The 21,209-nt window shown below is 43.8% G+C and overlaps 1 protein-coding gene across 2 annotated transcripts in view; it reads left to right on the top strand.

Moving 5' to 3' along the window:
• The window catches only part of RPTOR (regulatory associated protein of MTOR complex 1), a 160,350-nt gene that overhangs the window by 75,066 nt on the left and 64,075 nt on the right, over window positions 1-21,209 (top strand). For both annotated transcript variants that reach the window (XM_075719601.1, XM_075719600.1), the window contains exons 8-12: window positions 2,157-2,257; window positions 3,213-3,357; window positions 13,450-13,525; window positions 16,970-17,071; window positions 20,617-20,700. In XM_075719601.1, the coding sequence (XP_075575716.1) occupies window positions 2,157-2,257; window positions 3,213-3,357; window positions 13,450-13,525; window positions 16,970-17,071; window positions 20,617-20,700 (508 nt within the window). The remainder of the gene's footprint in view (window positions 1-2,156; window positions 2,258-3,212; window positions 3,358-13,449; window positions 13,526-16,969; window positions 17,072-20,616; window positions 20,701-21,209) is intronic.

The following is a 21,209-nucleotide window of genomic DNA, read 5'->3' as shown; positions in this document are numbered from 1 at the left end:
ACAGTCATCTTATAGCCAAAATATGCACACACGTGGGAGGGGAGGGTGTGTGCATGGGTATAGTCACAGAAAGGCTGTTGCTGTGACAAACCAAAATGTTATTTCAATCCCACACTACTTGTGCATGCTATAACAGCCCTCTGGCTCTAAGGGAGTGCGCGTAAAAGTATTTATTTATTAAATGCTCAAGTAACATGCAGCTGGACTATCTCCAGGAGAATCATTGGTTGGCCCTCTGCTTTTGCTTTGTTTGAGGAAGGGGATGTCTGTGTGAATATTTCAGGTTTTTGCATGATTTATTTTCTTCTATCTAAAATATAATCTTAAAAAAAACCCCCTAAAACCTTTGCTCACTGTCACCGCATATCCTGCATATGAGCAGGGACAGGAGTAGCTCGCTATTGGGAAAGCTGCCATCCCTGATATTGATTAGTGCCACTTTTTTCTACTTTAAAATATTTAATAAAATTAACAATTGGACTACTCGGCATTTTTAGTACCTTACTACACCGCAAATAGACTCCCGGTATGTATTGCTGACAGGATTTTGATATTCTTAGGGCTGAAACTGCATTCCCAGTTGCAGGCTGGGTAGATACGCATATTGACCAGATGGAGGAAGACCGCGAGATGCTGAAGGTCGCAGAACAGCTTGCGGCAGCAGCGACGGTGCCTGCTGTTCGCTTCCCTCGCACGCTGCGCTGCCAGCCCCGACTCTTTAGGGGAAAGGAATTTGTTCTCGGGGGGGGGAAGAACACAATAGAAAGAAAATAATTTTGGTTTATTATTTTATACTTTCTAGGCATGTAGGTGCTGTCATGGCACGCACGGGTGAGATTATGAGGTGACCACACACAGCATGTGCAGACTGCCACTACGCTGAAACCTGGATTAAGTAAATACTTTTCCCTGCACAAGCATCAAATCTTGGCTGTAGCCAGCGAGGGGTAAAGCGTGGTGCCTCCGTTTTGCTGTGACTTCGCGACAGGAGGGCTCCGGAGCGCAGCGTTCGGCAGCGTTTTGGCTTGTTCATTAGAAGGCGCTTTTCAAAGCGACGTCTTCGCTCTGGATTTAGTAATGCCTCATTTCGAGAATTTAGAAAGAATGTGTCTTCTGCTGCTGAGTTTCTGTGGGGCAGTATGCTAATCATAAATTAGGTTAAGGAACTGGCATTCAAGTTACTGGTTTCCATGAATGCCAGTGTATTAATTGGAAAGCTCTTAATTACAGAAAATGTCTCCTGTTTGAATGAAAAGCAGCTGATTACGCTCGGTAACTTTTTTAGCAAGACGCTGTATTTGCACCTGCATGCAGTACTGGTGGCAGTGCAGCAAATCTCTAGACGGATAAGCACTAAGTTAATGAATTCAGGTTTTCAAAGAACCTCCTGGGTGAAACCCGCATGCCTTCGTAAGAAACGCAAGCGTGCCCGTCGGAAGTGAGCAGCCGCACCTGTAGCAGGCACGCGCGTGCTCTGATCGCGACTTAAAAGGTGGTCTGCCCGGAGCGGGGAGGAGAATCTTACCGGGTCGCGTTTCCTCGTGAACGGGCAGTGCGTTGCAGCAACAGGGAGCCGTGCCGTGCGTGCATTACTGTCAGGCAATTTTTAAAAAAAGGGCCGTGTTTTCTAACTGTTCTGAGCTTTCCGACTGTTTAAAAAACAATCATTGTTCTTTTTTCTGGAGTATGATCACTCAGAAGTTCTTACACAGGGACATTATGGATTGTGAGCATACAGTTTGTAATATAAATTGTATTTATTACTAAATATTTCAGCAAGAAGTGAATAATGGGTAAAATGAAGCAGGGTGGCACTTTTGAAGAAAAAGGCATTTCCGTTGCATTTCGGAAATCGGCATCATCTCTGTGATATCTTCCCAGATGTGTTCCTTTAGCTTGGTTATCTATAAACAATTCTTTGTTTATTGTCCTTTATCTGGCAATTCATCTCGCGAGCAAATTCAAACGTAATGGATTTTGGGTAAGGAAAGTTTGTGTAGCAACACTAATTCTTGGTTAAGAATTAAGGTTCTGGAAATATTGTCTTTTGTGAGCCGTGATTGAGGCTTAGAGGTGTGCACGTGTGCGTATCTCAAAAAAAAAAAAAAAAAAGTGTTTTAATAGGAAACATACTTGTTTTTTCCCCCCACTTGCAGGATTCCTGGAAGACTGAATGACAGGAGAACTCCCCTGGGAGAGCTGAATTGGATCTTCACCGCTATCACGGACACCATTGCATGGAACGTCTTGCCTAGAGGTAAGGCTCGGGTGGGTGAATCAAGTTCTCATCAGAAGTGAGCATTGCTTATTCACAGTAGAAGGATGAAGAGTAAGAGAAATGAGACACTGTAAAAAGGAGACAATTAAAGCCTGATATTGAAAGAACAGATCAGACTGGATCTTAAGGCTAGTTAAATTTTTTACATTCACTCTTTTCTGCCAGAAGCATTTCAGCAACCTGATTATTAGAAACCAAAAGGGTTTTTTTCTAGTGCTAACATGATTGCTTTAGCTTGAATAATTTTCTTTCTTACTGTATTGGTAAAGGAAATCTATTTTCTTCCAGCCTTTGTTAGTATGATAAATAAAGGGTTTTTTCCCTCTTTGCTGGTAAGACGGTCTGTGTTTCCCGGGAGTAACTTAATCCCGTTTCTCTAGCTCTGTTCTGTTCTGAATTTGTACTTCTGGAGCATGGGTGGCAAAATCTGTAAACAGTTTTCCAACTGCGCTCTTTCTGATGCTCAGTCCAGCATAAATTCTTCTTTGCCTCTATAAAAGATGGTGCATTTGCTATCTTTTAGGATTCATTTTCACTTCTCATAAGCACATCAAACTGCCAGTTAACAGGTGTATAGTTCTTGATTAAATAGTACACACAGGTCCTTTTCTCCCTCAGTAACTTCCGAAAAGTTAGGGAGGCTGAGTTTAAGTGAAACACCAAAAGAAGCTTTTTATCCAGAAAAGGCAAAAACCAACCTGAGGTAGAAAGTATTTAATTCTGTTAATGGAGAGAGAGTAACTGCGGTGTTTTAAGGGAACTGGGAGGGCAGATTTCCATTTAATAGTTGTCATATCATGTCACTGCAAAACTGTTGTAGATTCCTTGCTACTGGAATAACATATTCACATATTTTTATGTTTTAAATTACTTTTGCACGCTACCCGAAGTGCTCAAAGATATGCATCTAGTAATTCATGCGTTCTCTTGGCAGACCTTTTCCAGAAGCTCTTCAGGCAAGACCTGCTTGTGGCCAGTTTATTTCGTAACTTTCTCTTGGCAGAAAGAATTATGAGATCTTACAACTGTACCCCTGTCAGCAGCCCTCGTCTACCTCCAACGTACATGCATGCGATGTGGTAAGTCGCAGCCAGCAGGCTCCCCTCGCCGCAAAGGCTGCGCGCCAACGCCTTAAGGAGATTTCGGGCGTCATACTCGTGAAAGATTGTTACTACTTAAATCTACGCAGTGCTTTACTGATTAAGTCAGTGGATCAAAAATGAAACAGCATGTGGCAGCGTAATACCCATCTGCAAATGTATTTCTTCTCTGTGCATACATAATTATAATGTAAATCTGTAATACAGAAGCCTCGGTACAGCCGTGTAATCTTTCACTCCAAATAGAAAAGAAGTTGGGCATCTGCTACCTTTATTTCCACAAAGTAAAAAGTCAGTCACCTGTGATTGGGAAGGGTGGGGAGAGCTGAGGGCCTGAGGGAAAAAAATCTTAACTTGCATTGTTGAACTAGAAGAAATTTTTTGCTGCAGAGTTCATCTACTTTTACTGTTGCTTTTAAGATGATTAATGGAAATGGAGGTGGCACAGTTATCAAAAAGCTCTTAAATGTGGTTTCGACTATCAAACAAATGTCCCATGAATAATAATAATAAAAATAATAACAGTAATAACAAAACCACTTGCTTTCATCTTTTTTTATTCAGTTGATTAAGAATAGAACAGTACAAAGTTTGGCTAAGTACAGACTGGTACAGTCAAGCTAATGTAGTCCCTGTAGGAGAAAGCGATAGCTGGGTAGCTTGCTAAAAGGCTAATAAAATGGCAGGTAAATGCAGTTGAGTGGGCTTGAGTTGCCTGCATTTTCGAAATGCTTTTGATAAGTTTCCCCCATAATTTTATGGAGGAAAACAAATGTAGAGGAGGTATGAAGTGATGATGATCAGTGTAAAACTGAGTTCAAGTTAACCTCACGGTTTCTCTAACAAATGGAGGCGAGCTAACAGCAGAGAGCCCCGATAGCGTTTGCAGGTGCAAGCAGCCGTCGAGGAGGCGTTTGCTGGCAATACGAAGTTGCTTTAATTATTGAAAAGCGTGGAGGCAATAGGGGAGACTTTGGATGGAATTATTAGCAATTGGGCAGCCTCACTAAATGTGCTGTGGGTTTGTACATGGCAAACAATGTTCTTCAGTGCTTTGGATTAGCAGCTTTAGAGGAAAATTGTTTCAGTCATTTGTAAATACGGCGAGCGGTTTTATCATTATGTCACATGAGGGACTGGGATGTTTGTAAGTGAAGAGTAGAAAAACCCACCAGCGTTCCCATGTTGTCTTTCAGATGATGTTGCAGCTAGATGTGGCAGGGCTTCAGCTGTAGAACTGTGTGTTTCCAGTTGCGGTGGAGTGGAACACATTTTTGCAGAAATTTTGAAATTAAAACAGTAAATTATTTTTAGTTATTTATAGCTTGCTTATTGTCAGTGTATTTAAAAACCTATATTCCTGGTTCCTTATGGGAATATAATTCATTCTTATTGCCAGCGTATTAAAAGCCTATATTTCTGGTTTCCTATGGGAGTATGACTTGGAGTTGGTGTTGCCATCCATGTGCTGAACCCCAGGAATGAACTAGGAAGACCTGGATCCCGTTCCGTATCTCTCATAGTCCTGCTTGGTAGCATGATGCAGTCTAGAAACACATTCTATTCTTTGCTTGTATTGTAGTTCTCCTGGTGCAAAATGGTGCCGTAAATGCCTTTGTAAAGTCCCTCAGACCATACCACAGGATAATGGCACTGTTGCTGCCTTTCAGGTTTTACCAGAAGCAGCAATTCCTTAAGAAAAGTCACACGCAGGGCTTTTTTCCTTGCGAATCCCAAGCGCTAGCAAAGTAGACAGCAAGTGAGCAGAGAATCCCTTGACACGCTTTATTCAGTGTCCTCCAAAAAATGTGCAGTTTGAAGCAAAATCTAGCAAAGGGAGAAATTTCACTTTTGTCAGAGGCAGCTCAGTTCATTATTATGAACTCTTAGTAAGGACAGATTTAGAAACTAATTTAGGGCTCGCTTAAATATTTTTCTAAAAATAATCGTCTGCACTTATCTATCATCTTTCATGCAAGTTTTTTCTAATGGATCCCTGATCTGAAACCTCCAAACCCATTTTACTGTTTAGATAAGGTAGGTGACGTGACTGGAGGGCAGGGAGAGTTGGCCAAAGGGGTGTTGAAACGAACAGAAACTTCAAACAGCGTGGTTCGATGATCACGTTGAATCTACGCCTGCATTGTTACGTGGCGGGTGATACAGCAAGTTTTTGCTGATTGCTGCTTTATTGAGACTTTTCACAGATTTTTCGTACCCAGCATGTCAGGCAGTGTTTTGGGGAGCGAGTCCTGGCGGCTGCGTCAGCAGCAATGGTTTGATCTGCAAGCGGCGGGCAGGAACCTCCGTGGTTCTCTCCTGCAGTGTTGTAAGTGCGTAGCGAATGCGAAGTGGCTCTGGTGTCCATCAGCCAGTGCTCCTCAAGGATCTGACTTCAGACTTTAAGGGACTTCCCCACCCCCCGTCCTCCTCCTCCCCTCTTCTGTGCTTTTCGGGCCGTTTATTTGGGTGGTTTGTGCTAGGGCCTCACAGCTTTCACTGTCCCCAGGTAACCGTGGTGTGATGTTTGGCTTCTCCAGTACACATCTGCATATGTTCTCCTCTCTTCCATTATCTTCCGGGTGCTCATCTGCCTTCCTGGGCTTTGCCAGTTCCCAAAGGTGATAGGAGATTGCCATGTTTCTCTGCTGTTATGGATGCAAGCCGTTCTGCACGTTCACAGCTGAGATAGCGACTAAAAATGGGATCTACATACAGATGTAATTCATATCCCAGCAGAAGGCTAACTGGAGAAGCAAACTGCTGTTGTATGTTAGTACGTTTTTTGCACCATCTTTTGCAGAAAAGGCATGAGTTAATGTCAGTGTTTCACTGACAGTAGCAACGTACGCACCATCTCTTCCGAACTTTGCGTACGCTGCCCTGCTCTCCCTCCTTATCGCAGCGGCAGCCATGAATTTGCGCTCGCGGTGCTCTGCGCCCGCCTTGCAGCTCTTACGGGGAGCATCTCGCGGTCTGTGCGAGGGCAAAGGGCAGAAAGAGCTCCTGCCGCACTGACGCAGACGGGCTCCTGAGGCCAGAGCACGACGTTCCTGCTTTCCGCTCTGCCGGACGAGAGCTGTGCCTCTCCTGGTGGCATGGCGTGGCTGAAGCCAGAGGCAGAGCCACGGAGCTTTTACTTGCATTAAAAACTAATGCAGCCACCAAGCCAGGACACATGAAATTACTGCTTGACCCTTAACTGGTTTGGTGGTGGAGTTGGTAGCGTGGGGTTAATGGTTGGGCTGGCTGATGTGAAAGGGCTTCTCCAACCTCAGCGATTCCGGGATTCTGCGAGGGGCTGAGCGAGGCTGGCGGCGCGCGGCTGGCCGCGAGCGCGCCGGGCTGGGCAGATGCTGCCAAATATTCCTTACGCTTGACTTAAGCGTCGGTTGACCTCGTGAATAATTCTGACCGCCCCTTTTCAGCCATTAAATCTGAACCCTTTGCTCTTTCTCTTTTTTGCTTACCTTTGTGCTTGTTTGATGACTTTCCCGAAGCCGCGCCCAAACGTCTCCTGATTTGAGGGCCCGGCGCGGTTGTGATAGAAGCACCGAGGGTGCTGGAGATAGGAACTTCTCTTCCTTTCGGTTTAGTCCTTTTCAAAACAACTTTTTAAAATTTTGACCTGTTAAATTGTTGTTCTAGTCGCTTCATTTGGGAGACCACTGTTACTGTCCCGTTAATTATCCTTTTTACCTGAACAATTGAGGAAACGTGAAAACCTGTTACTTGAGGGAAGGTTTGACCCACGAGCTGTCAGTCTTCCCGTTTCGCCAAGAAGGGCGCCGTATCTGGGAATCGGGAGAGCTGATCTCTGTGACCCTGCCCTGCTTGGTAGGCTCTGACATATTTCATTCCTTTGCGTCTGTCTGTCTTTTATTGGCTTTCTCTCTTTCACCCGCTTGGGCACAAACCCTCCCAGGCACGGGCTGGTTGGTTGTATTTGTATGGTGCCTCGCGCTGGAGCTTCTTGGCTGCTGCAGGCACTGCTATAATATAAGTATTAATATTAATATATATTGATTGACTGGCTGGGCTATTCAGCTTCGAGAGTCGTTCTGCCTATTGTGCAGTAAGAATAGGAGGCCTGATGCTCTGTCAGCATCTTGATCTCTGTTGTGATGGATTATGGTTTATACATTACTGCTGTTGGCGGCAAGTTATATTCACGGCCTCTGAAAAGACCTAATAATGTGTTAGGAAATATTTCCTAACATAGGTCATATATTAAAAATGAAGTACCGTAATTATGCTTTGGAAGAGCTATGATTTGTCCATAATAGAAATATTGCAATAGTGTATACACCGACCATGGAATTCTAGTTGAAAGTAAGTCATAACATACTGCAAATAAAATAAGCTTGAAATTCTAGCTGAAAAGAAAACCGTAATATAGCAACCCAATTACAGGTAAGAGAGAAGCAGGAGACTTTGAACATTGTGGGAGTGTTGCAGAATGGATGCAGGTCTGCTTGCCGATTTCTCAAAGAAATGAGTCTCATTTAGCTACGCAGAAAGGCTTAGTATCTCGGCGAGAAGAAACTGATTGCTTGAAAGGGTATTTGGAACTGTTTGACGTTTGAAGGGTTCGATTAATTCAGACTACACCGTTGATTTAACCAGGTTTTTTTTGTGTCTACGTGTTAGTCTTAACATCTCCAAGACACGTTAACGGACTACAAATAGTTTAATGGAGAGAAATGTAGGACAAAAATAGCAAAGCATGTGGTTTAAGTTGTGACTAGAGCAGGGGAACGCATTGGTAGAAGAAAGGAGGATTTCATAGTTGTAGCAAATATTCACAGCAATAAATATTTTTCAGAAATAGCTGTGTCTGAGCAGCTTCCCAGCTGACTCCCCTAAAGCAGGCTTAGGGAGTTCACAGCGTTGCTGTGAAGGAGGTGAATTCAGGCTGAAATCTGAAAACGCAATCAAACAGGGTGTGTTGTTGAGCTGTACTTGCAGAAAAAACAAACATGAAAAATCTTGTCCAACGTACTTTGATAAAGTCTGAAATACTTAGCAGTTCCAGAAGTGCAATTCAAAGCAAGCAGATACCCTGGTGCCCGAGCCCCGAGACTGCAGATGGCTTCGCCTTCTCTTTCGTTGCTCCTCAGCATGACTGTCCCAGTAAGAAATACTCGTTTGCACTAATATTATGTGCGGTGCAATATAATACAAACTATTCCCAGAAGAAGAGAGAATGTTAAAAGACGTCGATAATACGTTATAAAAAATGCGATGGGAGAACTAAAAGCATTAGACGTTGACTCAGCCCAGAAAATTTGAGTGTAAGAAAATTTGCCTTCATGACCTGTCAGCTGCTGTAGTACATGTGGGAGAAGAAAGACTAACGCGCATCTCTGTAACCGTGTTTCATTTATGCTGTGAAAGTATTACTGTGGGCTTCCATTACCAACCATTTCATGGATTTGCACAGTAAAACAGTCATTGAGCAAAGCTGGAACTCTCGGCCTTCTGTTCTTTGCTTAAAAGTCCAAGCTTTGCAGCACCTCTGGGAAACAAAGTAAAGGCAGCTGGATGAGTTCGCGTTAAATTATTAAAAGTTTGAACAGTCCTACCGTAATGAAACTGGTATTGAACTGGGGGGGGGGGGGGGGGGGGAGACAGATGGAGTCTGGGAGGCATGTGAATAGGGACTTTGTGCTGAAGGGCTAAGAAAAATTGGAACTAAAATATGAAGACAAACATATGAGTACTTCTGTCACGGGAGAAGAGAGTTAATGATGGAATTCAGGGGAGCTCTTTCCCTGTTTAATTTTTATTGCAGAATTATGGAGGAGCAATGCCTTTTCATTTTTAATTTCCGTATATTCTGAAATGGTGTATCCTTTCCCAGGATGATGGCTTGCATCTTGTATGTTGAGTACCTTGTTGAACTGATTGATCGGTGCAGACAGAGAGGCAGGGCATCCTTGGCTTGTTTTCTTTGCAGACTGTTTCTTTTGGCATGCTGCGTTGCTTTGCTTGTTTTGGATAAACAAAAGCACTTTCTTGCCTGTTTTTTAACTGAGTCAATCTTCCAACTAAGGAGAGGGTTTAGTATACATTTATTCTGAAACATATACAGGAGATGCATGAGAGTGAGAATGTTTTCTCGGTAGTTAAACCTAAGGAGTCCCCCATCCTAACATAGTTGAAAGTCTGTGACTGTGACCCCTTTCTTTAATGAGATTGCTGCACGGCGTAGTGTGGAGCACTGCGAAAGGCTTTTGCCTTTTTTGAGATGTGATGCTATTAAAGTTGCCAGGTAAGTATAGCCATGCTGTGTGGTTGACTGCATAAAAAAAAAAAAATCTTTTGAATTTGTGGTTTGAGGGCTGGCGGTCCCGCTGCCGGGTAGCTCGAGCTTCACCTCCTGCGGCGCCTCTTTGCGGGTTCTCTCTAGGTGCTGCCTCGTACGCACTGGGGTTACACCGCATAGAAACGGCCGCCTCCTGATAGGTGGTGTAGGATGGAAATCCTTTGGACTTGGTCAAACCGGTCGCTGTGTGGGATTGCTTGGTTTTATTGCCCTTTTTGGGGAGACGTAACAGGAAGGTGTATAAAACCTTACGTTAAGTGTGTGATCGCTTCTAAATTAACTGGGATGTACAAAGAGGAGTTGTTCTCTCTTCTTATGCAAGTCGTCTATCCATTTGTTGTACACACAGATCGATTAGGACAACGTAGTATAAAAAGCCTCACTAACACGTTCTTTAGTAGCATAATGGAGTGAAGCTGAGACACTGCGATGCGTCAGTAGGTTTTTGCCCCGTGGATGCATCATAGCGTCGTCTTGTCGCAGTGAGCGGGCCAGGGGTACGGAAGAGCGCAATAAGGAAGGAGGAAGGAACGACGCTGAGGTGTTACCCAGCTCTTTTTGCACCTAATGTAGTGAAAAGAAATCTTCCAAAGCGCACCGAACAGCAGAAGCAAAGAGGGAAGAGAGGTAGTGATCTCTTGGGTTGGCTTTCATAAATCACTTCCAGGATGCAGTGCCACCCATCTTTGTTCCCCTGCTGCTCCCTAATTTATCTCTTGTTTGTGTGCTAAACTGTAATATTAGTTCAGAGAGCACATCCACAAATTGCCCACCTTTCTAGTTCCCTCTGGCATATTAAAACAGTCAATCACTGCTCCTCCTCCCCACCACCAGCAGCCATTATTTCCACCATGACTGTAACAAGTATTTTTCCCCTTCTGTTCTCTTCACATACTCCATGGCGTTCATCCTTTACCATTCCTGTGTGGCTTGTTTTGAATCTTTTAATTATTGTAATGCCTGTTTGATGCCACTGTCTATTTTGCCAGTGCAGTGAGTTAGCTGACACCTCATTCATGAGCTGTGCCACCTCAAGTCTTGCAAGTAACGTGGAGCTGTTCTAGTAGCTGGAAATAGCGTGACTTTTACTTCAGGCAAAACTTCTTTGCTCACGTGTCTCGTTGGGTGGGGAGGTTTTCTGTTTCCTGTGGAGACAGAGCAGAAAAGGTGTGTTGAGCTAGTTTGGAAAGGCTGGGGAACCATTTTAAGTATTTGAATTGATTAGAGTCTCTTACACAGTTGATGTTAATCAGCAGCTCTCTAGATTGTGATGAGCAGTAATGTTAAGATTTTATATCATTTATACATATAAGAGTATGGTTACTCTTTTAAAAGATTGAGTAACATTGGCTATGTGTGGCTACATTGATTTTTAATGGCCTGTTTTTAGAAGTGTAAAAAAGAGATTTTGTTTTAATCTGCTAAAATCTCTTTTTAAATTTTTGTTTGTCCTTTCTGATAACACTTAAAACCTTTGAGATTTGACCTTGCAGGGCTGCTTGGGACATTTTTATAGTGGTATTAGTGCTTCTTACCTAAAATGACTTTGAGGAGCTCAGTATCTTAGCTCTGTACCTACGCAGAATCCTTTTGTAGGCGGCTGAAATAAGACTAGTTGTCTTTGATCTCTAAACCATTCTTCTCCCGTGTAGTAAAACTTATCTTGAAGCCACTAGGTATTGACATTTTCTAATGTTTGAGAGAATTTCTTCAGGTGGTATTGCCCATTTCGCCAAGAAACCTGAAAGTCAGAAATATTCATTCCTTGCTTGAAGTAGAATTACCTTTATATTTGTACAAATTGACTTTGCTTCTGCCTCAACCCAGAATAAATATCTCTCTCATCAGCTCTGTGTAAACATTTTGTCTCCAGCATGGGTCTTTATTGAGCATGTGGGAAGCATTTGTTGCCCGCGCTTTGATTATCTCTTGATTACCTCTTAATTATATTGGCAGCATATTGTCAAGTGGAAGGTGAATGCTGTGAAGCAGAGGGACAGGGTCTGGGGCAACTAAAACAGGCTGCATCTCTAGAATCCATAAAAAAAAATGCAAGAGCCTTATAGTTTATTTTTCCATCTAATTGGAGAGATTGTTTTCGGTTGAGAACAGCCGCCAGTTAGGCTAATGGGATAGATTTCGCTCAGCAGTTGTTCTAATGGAAGTCTTTGTTTGACTCAAAACAGGGTGATTTAAGAACTTATTAGAGCAGGTAACTAAAATACGCTGTATTGATTATCACCTATGGCCTTATGTCTGCAAATGTTCCTAGGAGAAGAAAAATTGCTTAGCCTATTGATGTTAACACATGATGGCCACAAGCCATGGAAGAGCAAATGTGTCTGGAGAGTAAATGAGTTTCTTTTGTGTAAGACACCCAGCCTTTCGGAGTGCATAAATTCCTATGTTAAAATGAAAAGTGCATTGGAAGGTAGAGTAGGGACAATTGTTTCTGGGGTAAGAAGTAACCGTTTCACTTTTTTTAGAGGTGTTTTAGGAACTTCGGAGACTAAATGCGTTTATTTTAATTTGGTCCTCTTTTAGTTTGTGAGCATTTTGAAGCAGACTGTTAGCACATTTCATTCGCACTGAATCAGCCACAACAGGTTCCTTGGCCGCTGTACGTAATTTATGTGCTGTTATAACTGTAACACTAAAATATTGTAAGTCACAATACTGTGGCCATTAAATAGTATAGTAGATAAGTGTAAAAACTGGAATCTTTAAACATTTTCTTTTCATCTAGTTTAGTGTACACCCCTCCATGCTTAGGGTGAGTCATGTAGAGCCAACCTTTGTAAACAAGGTTGCCACACGAAACCCAACTCGGAATTAGATTAATGGAGACTGCGTTCCTTCTCTCAGCGACGTGCGCAGTGACACAGTGCCTGTGTCGAGGATGCTGAAAAGGAGAATTAGTGTGGTGGTGTGGGTGTATCCATGAATTGTGAGTTGGAGGGCTTGTCAGCAGGACCGCATCTTCCTGAGCTGGTGTGACTTATGGGCTTAAGCTGCGCCAGGGGAGGTTTAGGTTGGAAATTAGGAAAAATTTCTTTACGGAAAGGGTGGTCAAGCATTGGAACAGGCTGCCCAGAGAGGTGGGGGAGTCCCCATCCCTGGAAGCGTTCAAAAAACGGGCAGAGGTGGCACTTGGGGACATGGTTCAGTCTGGTCAACCCTTGACTGGTTTAGTGTGGACTTGGTAGTGTAGGTTAATGGTTGGGCTGGATGATCTTAAAGGGCTTTTCCGACCTAAACGATTCTATCATTCTATGACTTGAATACAGAGCAAGCGAGGTTTTGGATGCGTGTGGAGGTGTGTGCAGAAGGATTATGGGTTGGAGCTAATCCAGGATTGAGTTCATTTTTCTAGTTTAAAAAAAAAAAAAAAGTCATCCATTTTTGCATGAGGACAGGTATATAATAAGACTTGAATTCACTCTGGCTTCTCTCTGTGTTACAGAGAGGAGCAGTTTCTGTGAACTTCGCTAGGGATCTTTTTACCTCGCATTTTGCTGGGCAGCCCGATGTGATGCTGGTCTAGACCTTCTCACTGTTTCTCTGAATAGTTTTCATGTGTTATATCTATCCTTTAAAAAAAAGGGAATATTAAGCACTTCTAAGCCAGTCGGACAACACTGCTTTGTCGAGATACTTGTATGATCTGAATTTTAAATTTACCTTCATATTACCTATGGGTAACTTGTAATGACTTCTCTTTCCTCTCTCACCTTTTTCTCTAGGCAAGCATGGGACCTTGCAGTTGATATTTGCCTTTCCCAATTACCTACAATTATAGAGGAAGGAACTGCCTTTAGGGTAAGTTGGATAATACCTTGAAATGTTGTGCGCCCAGTTTAACCCATTGTTTGAAACCTCGGTTCAGCGCATCACTTCTGCTTGTTGAGTCTTGAATTATTGCAGTTTGAGAGTTCATATTTTTTGAAAACTGTAAATGTCTGCTCACCTCACTTAGAGGAATAGATTTAAAATCAGCTTTAAGTTCTTCACTATGGCACGAGATGTCTGATTCAGCCTGCACCTATTGGTGAGGAAGTTCCTACCAGTAGAAATGATGCCCAAGACCTGACTCTTGAAATTTCAGAGCACTCAGTCTTGACTAACAGCATTGTTACAAAAAGAATCCCAACATACCAGCATGATTTTTGAAATGAAAAGCTTTAATGCAAAAATTAGCTCTTAGTGGAGTTATGTTTATTTGAAAATAAGATAAAGTTTGAGGGTATGTCAAAAGCGTTTTCTTAAGCATAGTGTCATTAATATGAGTCACTGGGGGTTTTTTCTACTTTAGTTAATCTCAGAGAGCAGAAAAGTAAAATTTTTAATATTATATTTGGTTTAAATTTCTCTAATCGGAATGGATTTTTCTTGATATTCCTTTGACATTTCATGAATGGAAATCTTTAAATAATAATTACTGTACAGTACCTCAGATACCTATTCCACCGTGATGTTCTCTCTAATTTTACAGTAACATTCTTGCATTTTATTTATGTTACCAAACTTCCAGAAGGTTTTCTGGCTGTGATTACAGGTTGTCTCCAAAGACCTGAGTGCAGGAGGAGAGCTGTGGACTTCTGCGAGGGTGGGAGTTGATAAAGATGCCCTAAGGCTTTTATCCTCCTGCCCCTTTTTTTCCCTGCTGTGTGTGCTGTATTTTAAAATTTAAACAAATATGATTTTTCCTTTCCTAGCTTCTGTTCATTTTTCTTTCAGGTCTCTAACAATGTCAGTGCGTGCTTTTATATTAGTGTTAGACCTCACCTGGGCACTCGCTGTCAAGTGAGTTGAAATTTAGCGAATTTCTCTGTATTTCAGGGATGAGAGGAGGCAAATACTTGCTAGGGATTAGACAAGAGATCAGCAAATAAGAGTGGTTATTCTCAACTAGCGATTGATTCAATATAGGGTGGAAGCAATTTACAAGCAGGTTTTCAAGCCTGACAAAGGTAATTTCTTGTGTTTTTCGACTAGAACTTGAGGTGGGTAGAGCTATCGCCGTGCCGTCGCGGCTGGGAGCCTGCATGCTGCCAGTTCCCAAGCCAGCCCGGGCGCCAGACGTAAAGGCAGGATCAGAGTCCCCTTCCCGGCTCTGCCTTACGCTTTCCTTTAAAATCCAGCGGGATTAATACCGTGTAGGTTTGTGCCTGTTCTGTAGAGAGGGGACGGACACTAACCTGTTGAACGTCCCCGTGAGACACTGACGGAAGGGGTACGAACCTCGGCTCAGTTCGGGAGGGAGTGGAAGGGGCTTAGCTCCACGCTGTGACAAATGCTTGGAGCGGACAGACGGCTGCACACCTCTGATCTGTTCCTTGTGTTCTAATCAACGCTTTGCCCTCAAACCTCTTGATTTACACGCGGCAAGAAGTGCTGTATGTCAGAGAAGGTTAGCTGCTGCTGGCCAGCAGTAATCCTGGGAGAAATTGTTGTTCGACGCAAGGCGGGGGGAAGGGGCGTTGCGTTACTGAGGTTAGTCAGCCTGTTTGATAACTAGGCTGGCAGAAGCAGCAATCAGTGTCTGGGATGTCGAATGCCCGGGTGAGTCACAGGATTACCTGCTGCCATCCATTCGCCGGCCGCTGCGGGTTTAGAGCCCGGTCTGGCCCTGGATAAAGCGACTGATAATCTCTTCAGGGCTGTTTTGTTCCAGCAGCACGTTACAAACCACGTGCGTCTGACTTCTGCTTATTCTCTAGGTGTTCATTCCTAGCCAGGCCTGGGAAATATGATATCCTGATGGAGAAAAGCCTGTGGGCTCACAGCGCTCGCACGGGGGTGGCGGGGGAGCGATTGGGCTCCCGGCGCGTTTGTCTTGGTTCGCTCTCCCTCCTCCCACCCTGCCCCTGCCTCCTTCCCCCTTGATTTCTGTTTCCCCGTAGATTCCTAACTGGAAGCTGCTGTGTGCTTTGCTCGGTACTTTCTCATAGCCAGCTTGTAGCACGTACTTGCTGCGACAGATGGCAAAAGGAACGCCTGTTCAAGCGCTGCTGCGCTGGCGGGGGATGCCGGTGTGCCCAAGGACTGTCCGGGAGCGCACCGCGGGGTAGAGCACCTTGGGGAGCAGGGGTCACATTATCGGCCCGTCACCGCTGCTGTTAGGAGACGAGAGATGCTTTGCACGCTCGAGCAGGCTCCAGGGACTTAAAACGTGCTGCAGAATGTCAGATCTCGCCGAGTAAAACTTCCTATTTCATCAGGCAGTGTGGTGCGCCCCTAAACGATCACATCTTGTTGGAGTAAGACCGTCATATGTTTTTTGTCGCGTGTTTTTCAAAGTACGGGGTATTGTCTCTACTTGTATCTCCTGTCCCTTAAGCCAGATTGCTTTGTGTCTAGGGATACAACAAGCTGGTATCCTTTATATTTACTGGATGCCATTCAGATGCATTTTGTAAAGCAACGTATGATTGCACTGTCTTCAGTACTGAGTACCAAAGTACAGCGGATAGGTGTTAGCTGATGGGAGTTCACCCCCCCCTCGTATTTTTAGTAGGGCACTAGCGTAAAGTCTATTAAATCCTGTAGCACTCGGCATGTTGGTTTTATGCTTATTTACCCACACTATCATGATATCTCTAATTAAATTAGTGGATTCAATATCTTAAGTAAATTTTCTGATTTTTGTTTGCCTGTATAAAGTCCGTTTACTGCGTTACAGGTGTCAAAGTGATGGATAGCTAAATAAAAGGCTTGAATTAAAAAAACTGATAAATAGAAGGCAGCCGCCTTACAGCCCAAACCAGCACATCTGAGTGGCCACCTGTTCGTAGGAGATGTTTATGGCAGCCAGGGAAGACTGAGACGTGGATGGACGGATTTGTTGTTGTTGTTGGATTGGATTCACTGTGGACTGGGCAGAGGTAGCACTGTGTGCTGCTACAGGAGTGAAACTACCTCTGCAGAGCAGATAAATCCACTGCTGTCCGTCTGTTTCTCATGGGGAAAAGATTAACCAGATTTCCCTCTTGTGATATCTTTTCCTGTTTCTCTACTCTGTCCTCCTTTTTTTGAACACTCACATTAGAGAATACCAGCATATTTAAAGGGCGTTGTATCTGGTCAGTCTTTGGAAAAATTTTATGTATTAAAAAACCCCTAAACAAATGAAAAAGAATCAATGAAAAAGAACCGGTTTTGGAAACAATAAACTGTGCGAGTCCGTAGGTGCCAGAACTAGTTGTTTCATGTCTTTTTTTTCCTTTTTAAACCAAACTTGCATTCCTGCTCTTGCTCCAACAGCACAGCCCTTTCTTTGCGGAGCAGCTGACGGCTTTCCAGGTGTGGCTGACCATGGGTGTGGAGAACCGCAACCCCCCGGAGCAGCTCCCCATCGTCCTGCAGGTGAGCAGCCGGGGCGGGGGGCTCGGCCGCAGCTGACACCCTGCGTTTGTGCGCGCCTCTCCCTGCCCCCCGAGTGCTCTGCTATCAGCCAGATGGCGTTTGGGTACATAAATTACGTGGGCTCCTTCAGGATTAATTAGAGCTGATTGCATGTTTGCTAGACCTGTGCAGATGAAGACAAAGTGCTTTTCTTCCCCCATGCCTTCACCCTCCGTTGAGCAAAACTTCCCTCTGTAGTCCGTTTGCAGCTTCAACAGTATCAGGCTCTGCTGCCTCCTCTTTTGCTCCGAAGTAGCAAGACTGCTTCACAGAGCAGCACATCTTTGTTGTTTTCTCCTTTAGTATCTCCTCTTATATGCCAGCTCTGCCAGGCAGAGACTTTATCTTCTGTCTGCTTTCAGCAAGTGGCAGTTACTGCAGTCTAAATAGTTTGGAAATGGCTTCTTTATCTGGTACAGCCTGGAAAGCATTCCCTTTAATGTGATGCTGAAATTTTGCTGCAAGAACATAGACATAAGTCTCTGAAGACCGTGCCTGGAAGCAATGTAGACTTCTGGTAGGCATTTGCTCAGACTAGACAAAGTTCATATGTATAAAGGAGAAGTAAATCTAGGAGAAACATAACACCTCATTTCAAATAATATTTTATGGCAAGGCACATATTACAATTGTCACCTGCTCTTGCCTTCTCCTCCCCAGGAGTTTGTATTGACAGAAATATAAACCCTCGTCAAGGTAGCTGTGGTCTCTTCTCTACCAGGCAGCAAAAGTCTTTCCGTTTAAAGGAGCATGGTTCCAGTCACACGGATACGTGATTTCTTTCACTAAATGCGGGAAGACTCACCTTACCTCTTGTTAGCCCCCGGCTTGTTTTGTGACTGACAGCACCATCAATCTCTGTAAGACCAAATCTTAATTTCCCTGAGCCTCCCAAGCCTTGAGAGATCAGTTAGATAAACAGATGTCTGCTTTATCTCTGTCACTGCAATGGGAGAAGGCAGGCTTCTACTCCAGCACCAACTTTGCTGCTTTCCAGTGAATTATTTGGCACCAGAGGGCTCTGCAGGTAGCTTAACCTTGCAGTGGAATTGAGAGGTCACCTGGCAAAGGAGCCTGCTTTCCTTCCTAGAGCAAAAATGAGCTAGGACAACATAATTATAATTAAAGCATATTAATTGTATAGTGGAGTAAGATGGCTTGTTAGCAGGTTTGAGATACCTTGAATCAGAGACCAGCTGATTAAGAGAGGGAAGGAAGTGCATTTCAGCCCCCTTTTGAGTATCTTTTTGCTTGGACCCCTTGGGAGTGGTTAGACTATGCTGCTGTAGCCTAACAAGGGTTGATTCTGTTTTCCCATTTTCGATGTGCTCCTGGGGAAAGAAGGTATTTGAGTGCCTGGGGCATGGTGCCAGCCATGCAAAGCTTGGATTTGTCAAGGACAGGGAGACAGTCCTTTGTAAATGGCCTTTTAGTTGACTTCAAGAAGTTGCTTTCCGTTTTGAATTCTTGCTGTGCATGGGGCAGATCAGACACAGGTGGCTTCCTGGTGCAGGAGGAAGAGAGAGAAGTCATCAAAGAGAAGTTAGCATATGCACAGCCTGAACCAGCCTGGGTAGCAGATGCTTGATCCTTGGGGAGGTACCTCCTGCCACGCCAGCGCCAGCGCACGTAGACAAGAGCAGCACTTGCTCCACAGAAAGCCCTGGGGAGACCGCTGCTGCAGTCCCCTTCTTCCGTCCTGCATCTGTTAGGATATTCCTGCGAAAATGTGGACTGTTACTTCTGAGTTATCCTCTTGTGTCCTGGTTAATCTCTGACTTGCACGTGTGGACATAATTAGCTTCCCTATCTTCTGCTTAGGACCAATGATGGACAAATGTCAGGGAGGGATGTGGTGCAGTGCTGTGTGCGTACACTGGCACAGTGTAGCAATTTCATAATTTCACTAAAAGTTTGTAAATTGTGCCTAGGCTCCCCGCATCCTCAGCCAATTCTCTAGAATTTGTGTCAGTTTATTGTGCAAATCAGTTTGGGAAGTGGGAATATAAGAACCTGAGAGAGACTGATGGCTTTTTTTGGTTTTGAAAATAATGCAACGGAGCTTTTAAAATAAGACGTGATTTGATTTGGTTAAAGGTTCTTGTGGGATGTTAGCGGTGTTGAGGTGTGGTTTTGTATCTTCACCTGGAAATCCTTTTCAATTACATCCATTTTTTTTTCCGAGCTACAACAGAATTTGTGGATTTACTTGGGTTTTTGCTGAAGGTCAGATAGTAACAGCACTGTCAAATCTGTATGCCTCCCGTGTCTGTGGAAGCACCCTGTGCCTAACGTGTTCCTGTCTTGTTTCAGCTGCCCCAGCTTCTCCCATGCCCTGGTTTCTATTACTGCTTTAATCTCAAACAGCTGCCCCCGTTACTCCTGTGCTGGGCATCTTTAAAGCACATTGTTAATCGTGCCAAGTTCTGTAGTAAGTTTATGGAATAGGCTGGTGCCAACTAGGGCAGGATGAACAAAATCCTTTCTCTTAGACCTGTCCCGAGGTCTGAGCTCCGCTATTCGGAGGTGAAACGCCCTCTCCCTTGTAACCATCTTTTTCTACTGGACTTTCTCTGCACAACTTCAGTATCTAGTATCAGTCATCCGTAGTATGAGGCATGAGCCAAGTAATTTAGTTATTCTTCAATATTAAACATGAAAAATAATTTAATTTGAATACGCAGTGTGGAAAAACACCGAGAAGGGGATGGAATTGGGGAGCTAAATCAACGAGTCTTTCCCTGAGACCCATGCTGAGGGATGTTACTCAATTTAAACTGAGGATTAAACGTTGCATTCCAATATCTTACATCTGTTAAGGAGATTAAGAACTGAAAGTCTGTCTGTTAATATTTCACACCAGGGTAGGTATAAGCCAGTAAACTACCACCTCATTATCGTTGTCAGATTCCGGTTTAATGAGATTTTTATTAACGACTAATGTGACCTTTTGCTTCCCTCTTAAGTCTCTTATATCGATTTGTCAAGGAAAGCAAAGCCTCTTTTTCTGCTTCTGAGCTGTTTTGAGTAATAGGAGGCTGGGCCTCTTGCTCACCTTTGAATCCTTCCTGCAGATACAATCATGTTCCCGCTTTACTGGGGAAAGGCGGGTGGTACGATGAGAATATCCGAAATCCATAGGGGCTGCTTCCATCTAGCAGAGCTGCGCTGCATAGGAACCACCGTGCTTGAGGGAAAAATTAGCAGAGAGAACAAGCGGAGCAATGACGTGGAGAGCGAGGATAACTGCATTCCTAGGAAGACATCTGCGTGTGTCTGCAGAAACTTCGTGAAGGAGAGCGTTATCAGGAGGGGCAGTAACCCACTGGGGACGCTGCGCAGCGGGGGGAATGTTTTCAGCAGTCGGGGTTTGTCCTCCAGCTTTTTCATTCAGACCACGGTTTGTTCAAAGTCACGTAATGATCCTGAGGTCCTCTTATATTTGCTCTGCAGTCACAAGGATTTTTGTTCTTTTTAGCAATAACCGTTTTCCCTCTCCTCTGCAGGTGCTGCTGAGCCAGGTACATCGGCTGCGAGCTCTTGACTTGCTGGGAAGATTTTTGGACCTGGGTCCCTGGGCGGTTAGCTTGGTGCGTGGATGTTGCATATTGTCTTGTACAAGTCTGCTTTATCTCAGTATAGGCGATAAATACAAATGATGATTTATTGGAAGGAAGATGTGGAAGATATCCCCCAGATTTAACAAATGACCAGTGTTTTATGTGTTCATGTGTATGAAATGGAGCAAGCATCCCTAAAAGAAAAGTGGTTTGTATTAATCAAAAAGGCTGAATAGCTGTTCGTTTGTTATTACAACAAAGAGGAGTTCCTTGGGAGTAGTTTAGTGTAAAATATCGTAAGGGACAAAACAGGAGGAAATATCTGGGACAAATAAGAAGCTTTGTCATGTAAAATAAATTTAAAAAAATAGCACATATGTTTATCATCTGTTCTCTCGGCTTACTGGCTGCATCGTTTTCTTCTCTTCCTTTATCTGTTGGGTCTCTGGATTTTATAAGCTCTTCTCAGAATGTGGCAGCTGCCTTCTGCATTTTGGAAAGTGGCTAGCACAGTGCAGATAAATAAGAATTAAACAGAG

This window comes from Pelecanus crispus, chromosome 12 (genome assembly GCF_030463565.1).
Source record: "Pelecanus crispus isolate bPelCri1 chromosome 12, bPelCri1.pri, whole genome shotgun sequence".
Lineage (NCBI taxonomy): Eukaryota > Metazoa > Chordata > Aves > Pelecaniformes > Pelecanidae > Pelecanus > Pelecanus crispus.
Note: the sequence above shows the minus strand (reverse complement) of the source record. Positions and strands in the feature narration are given on the sequence as shown.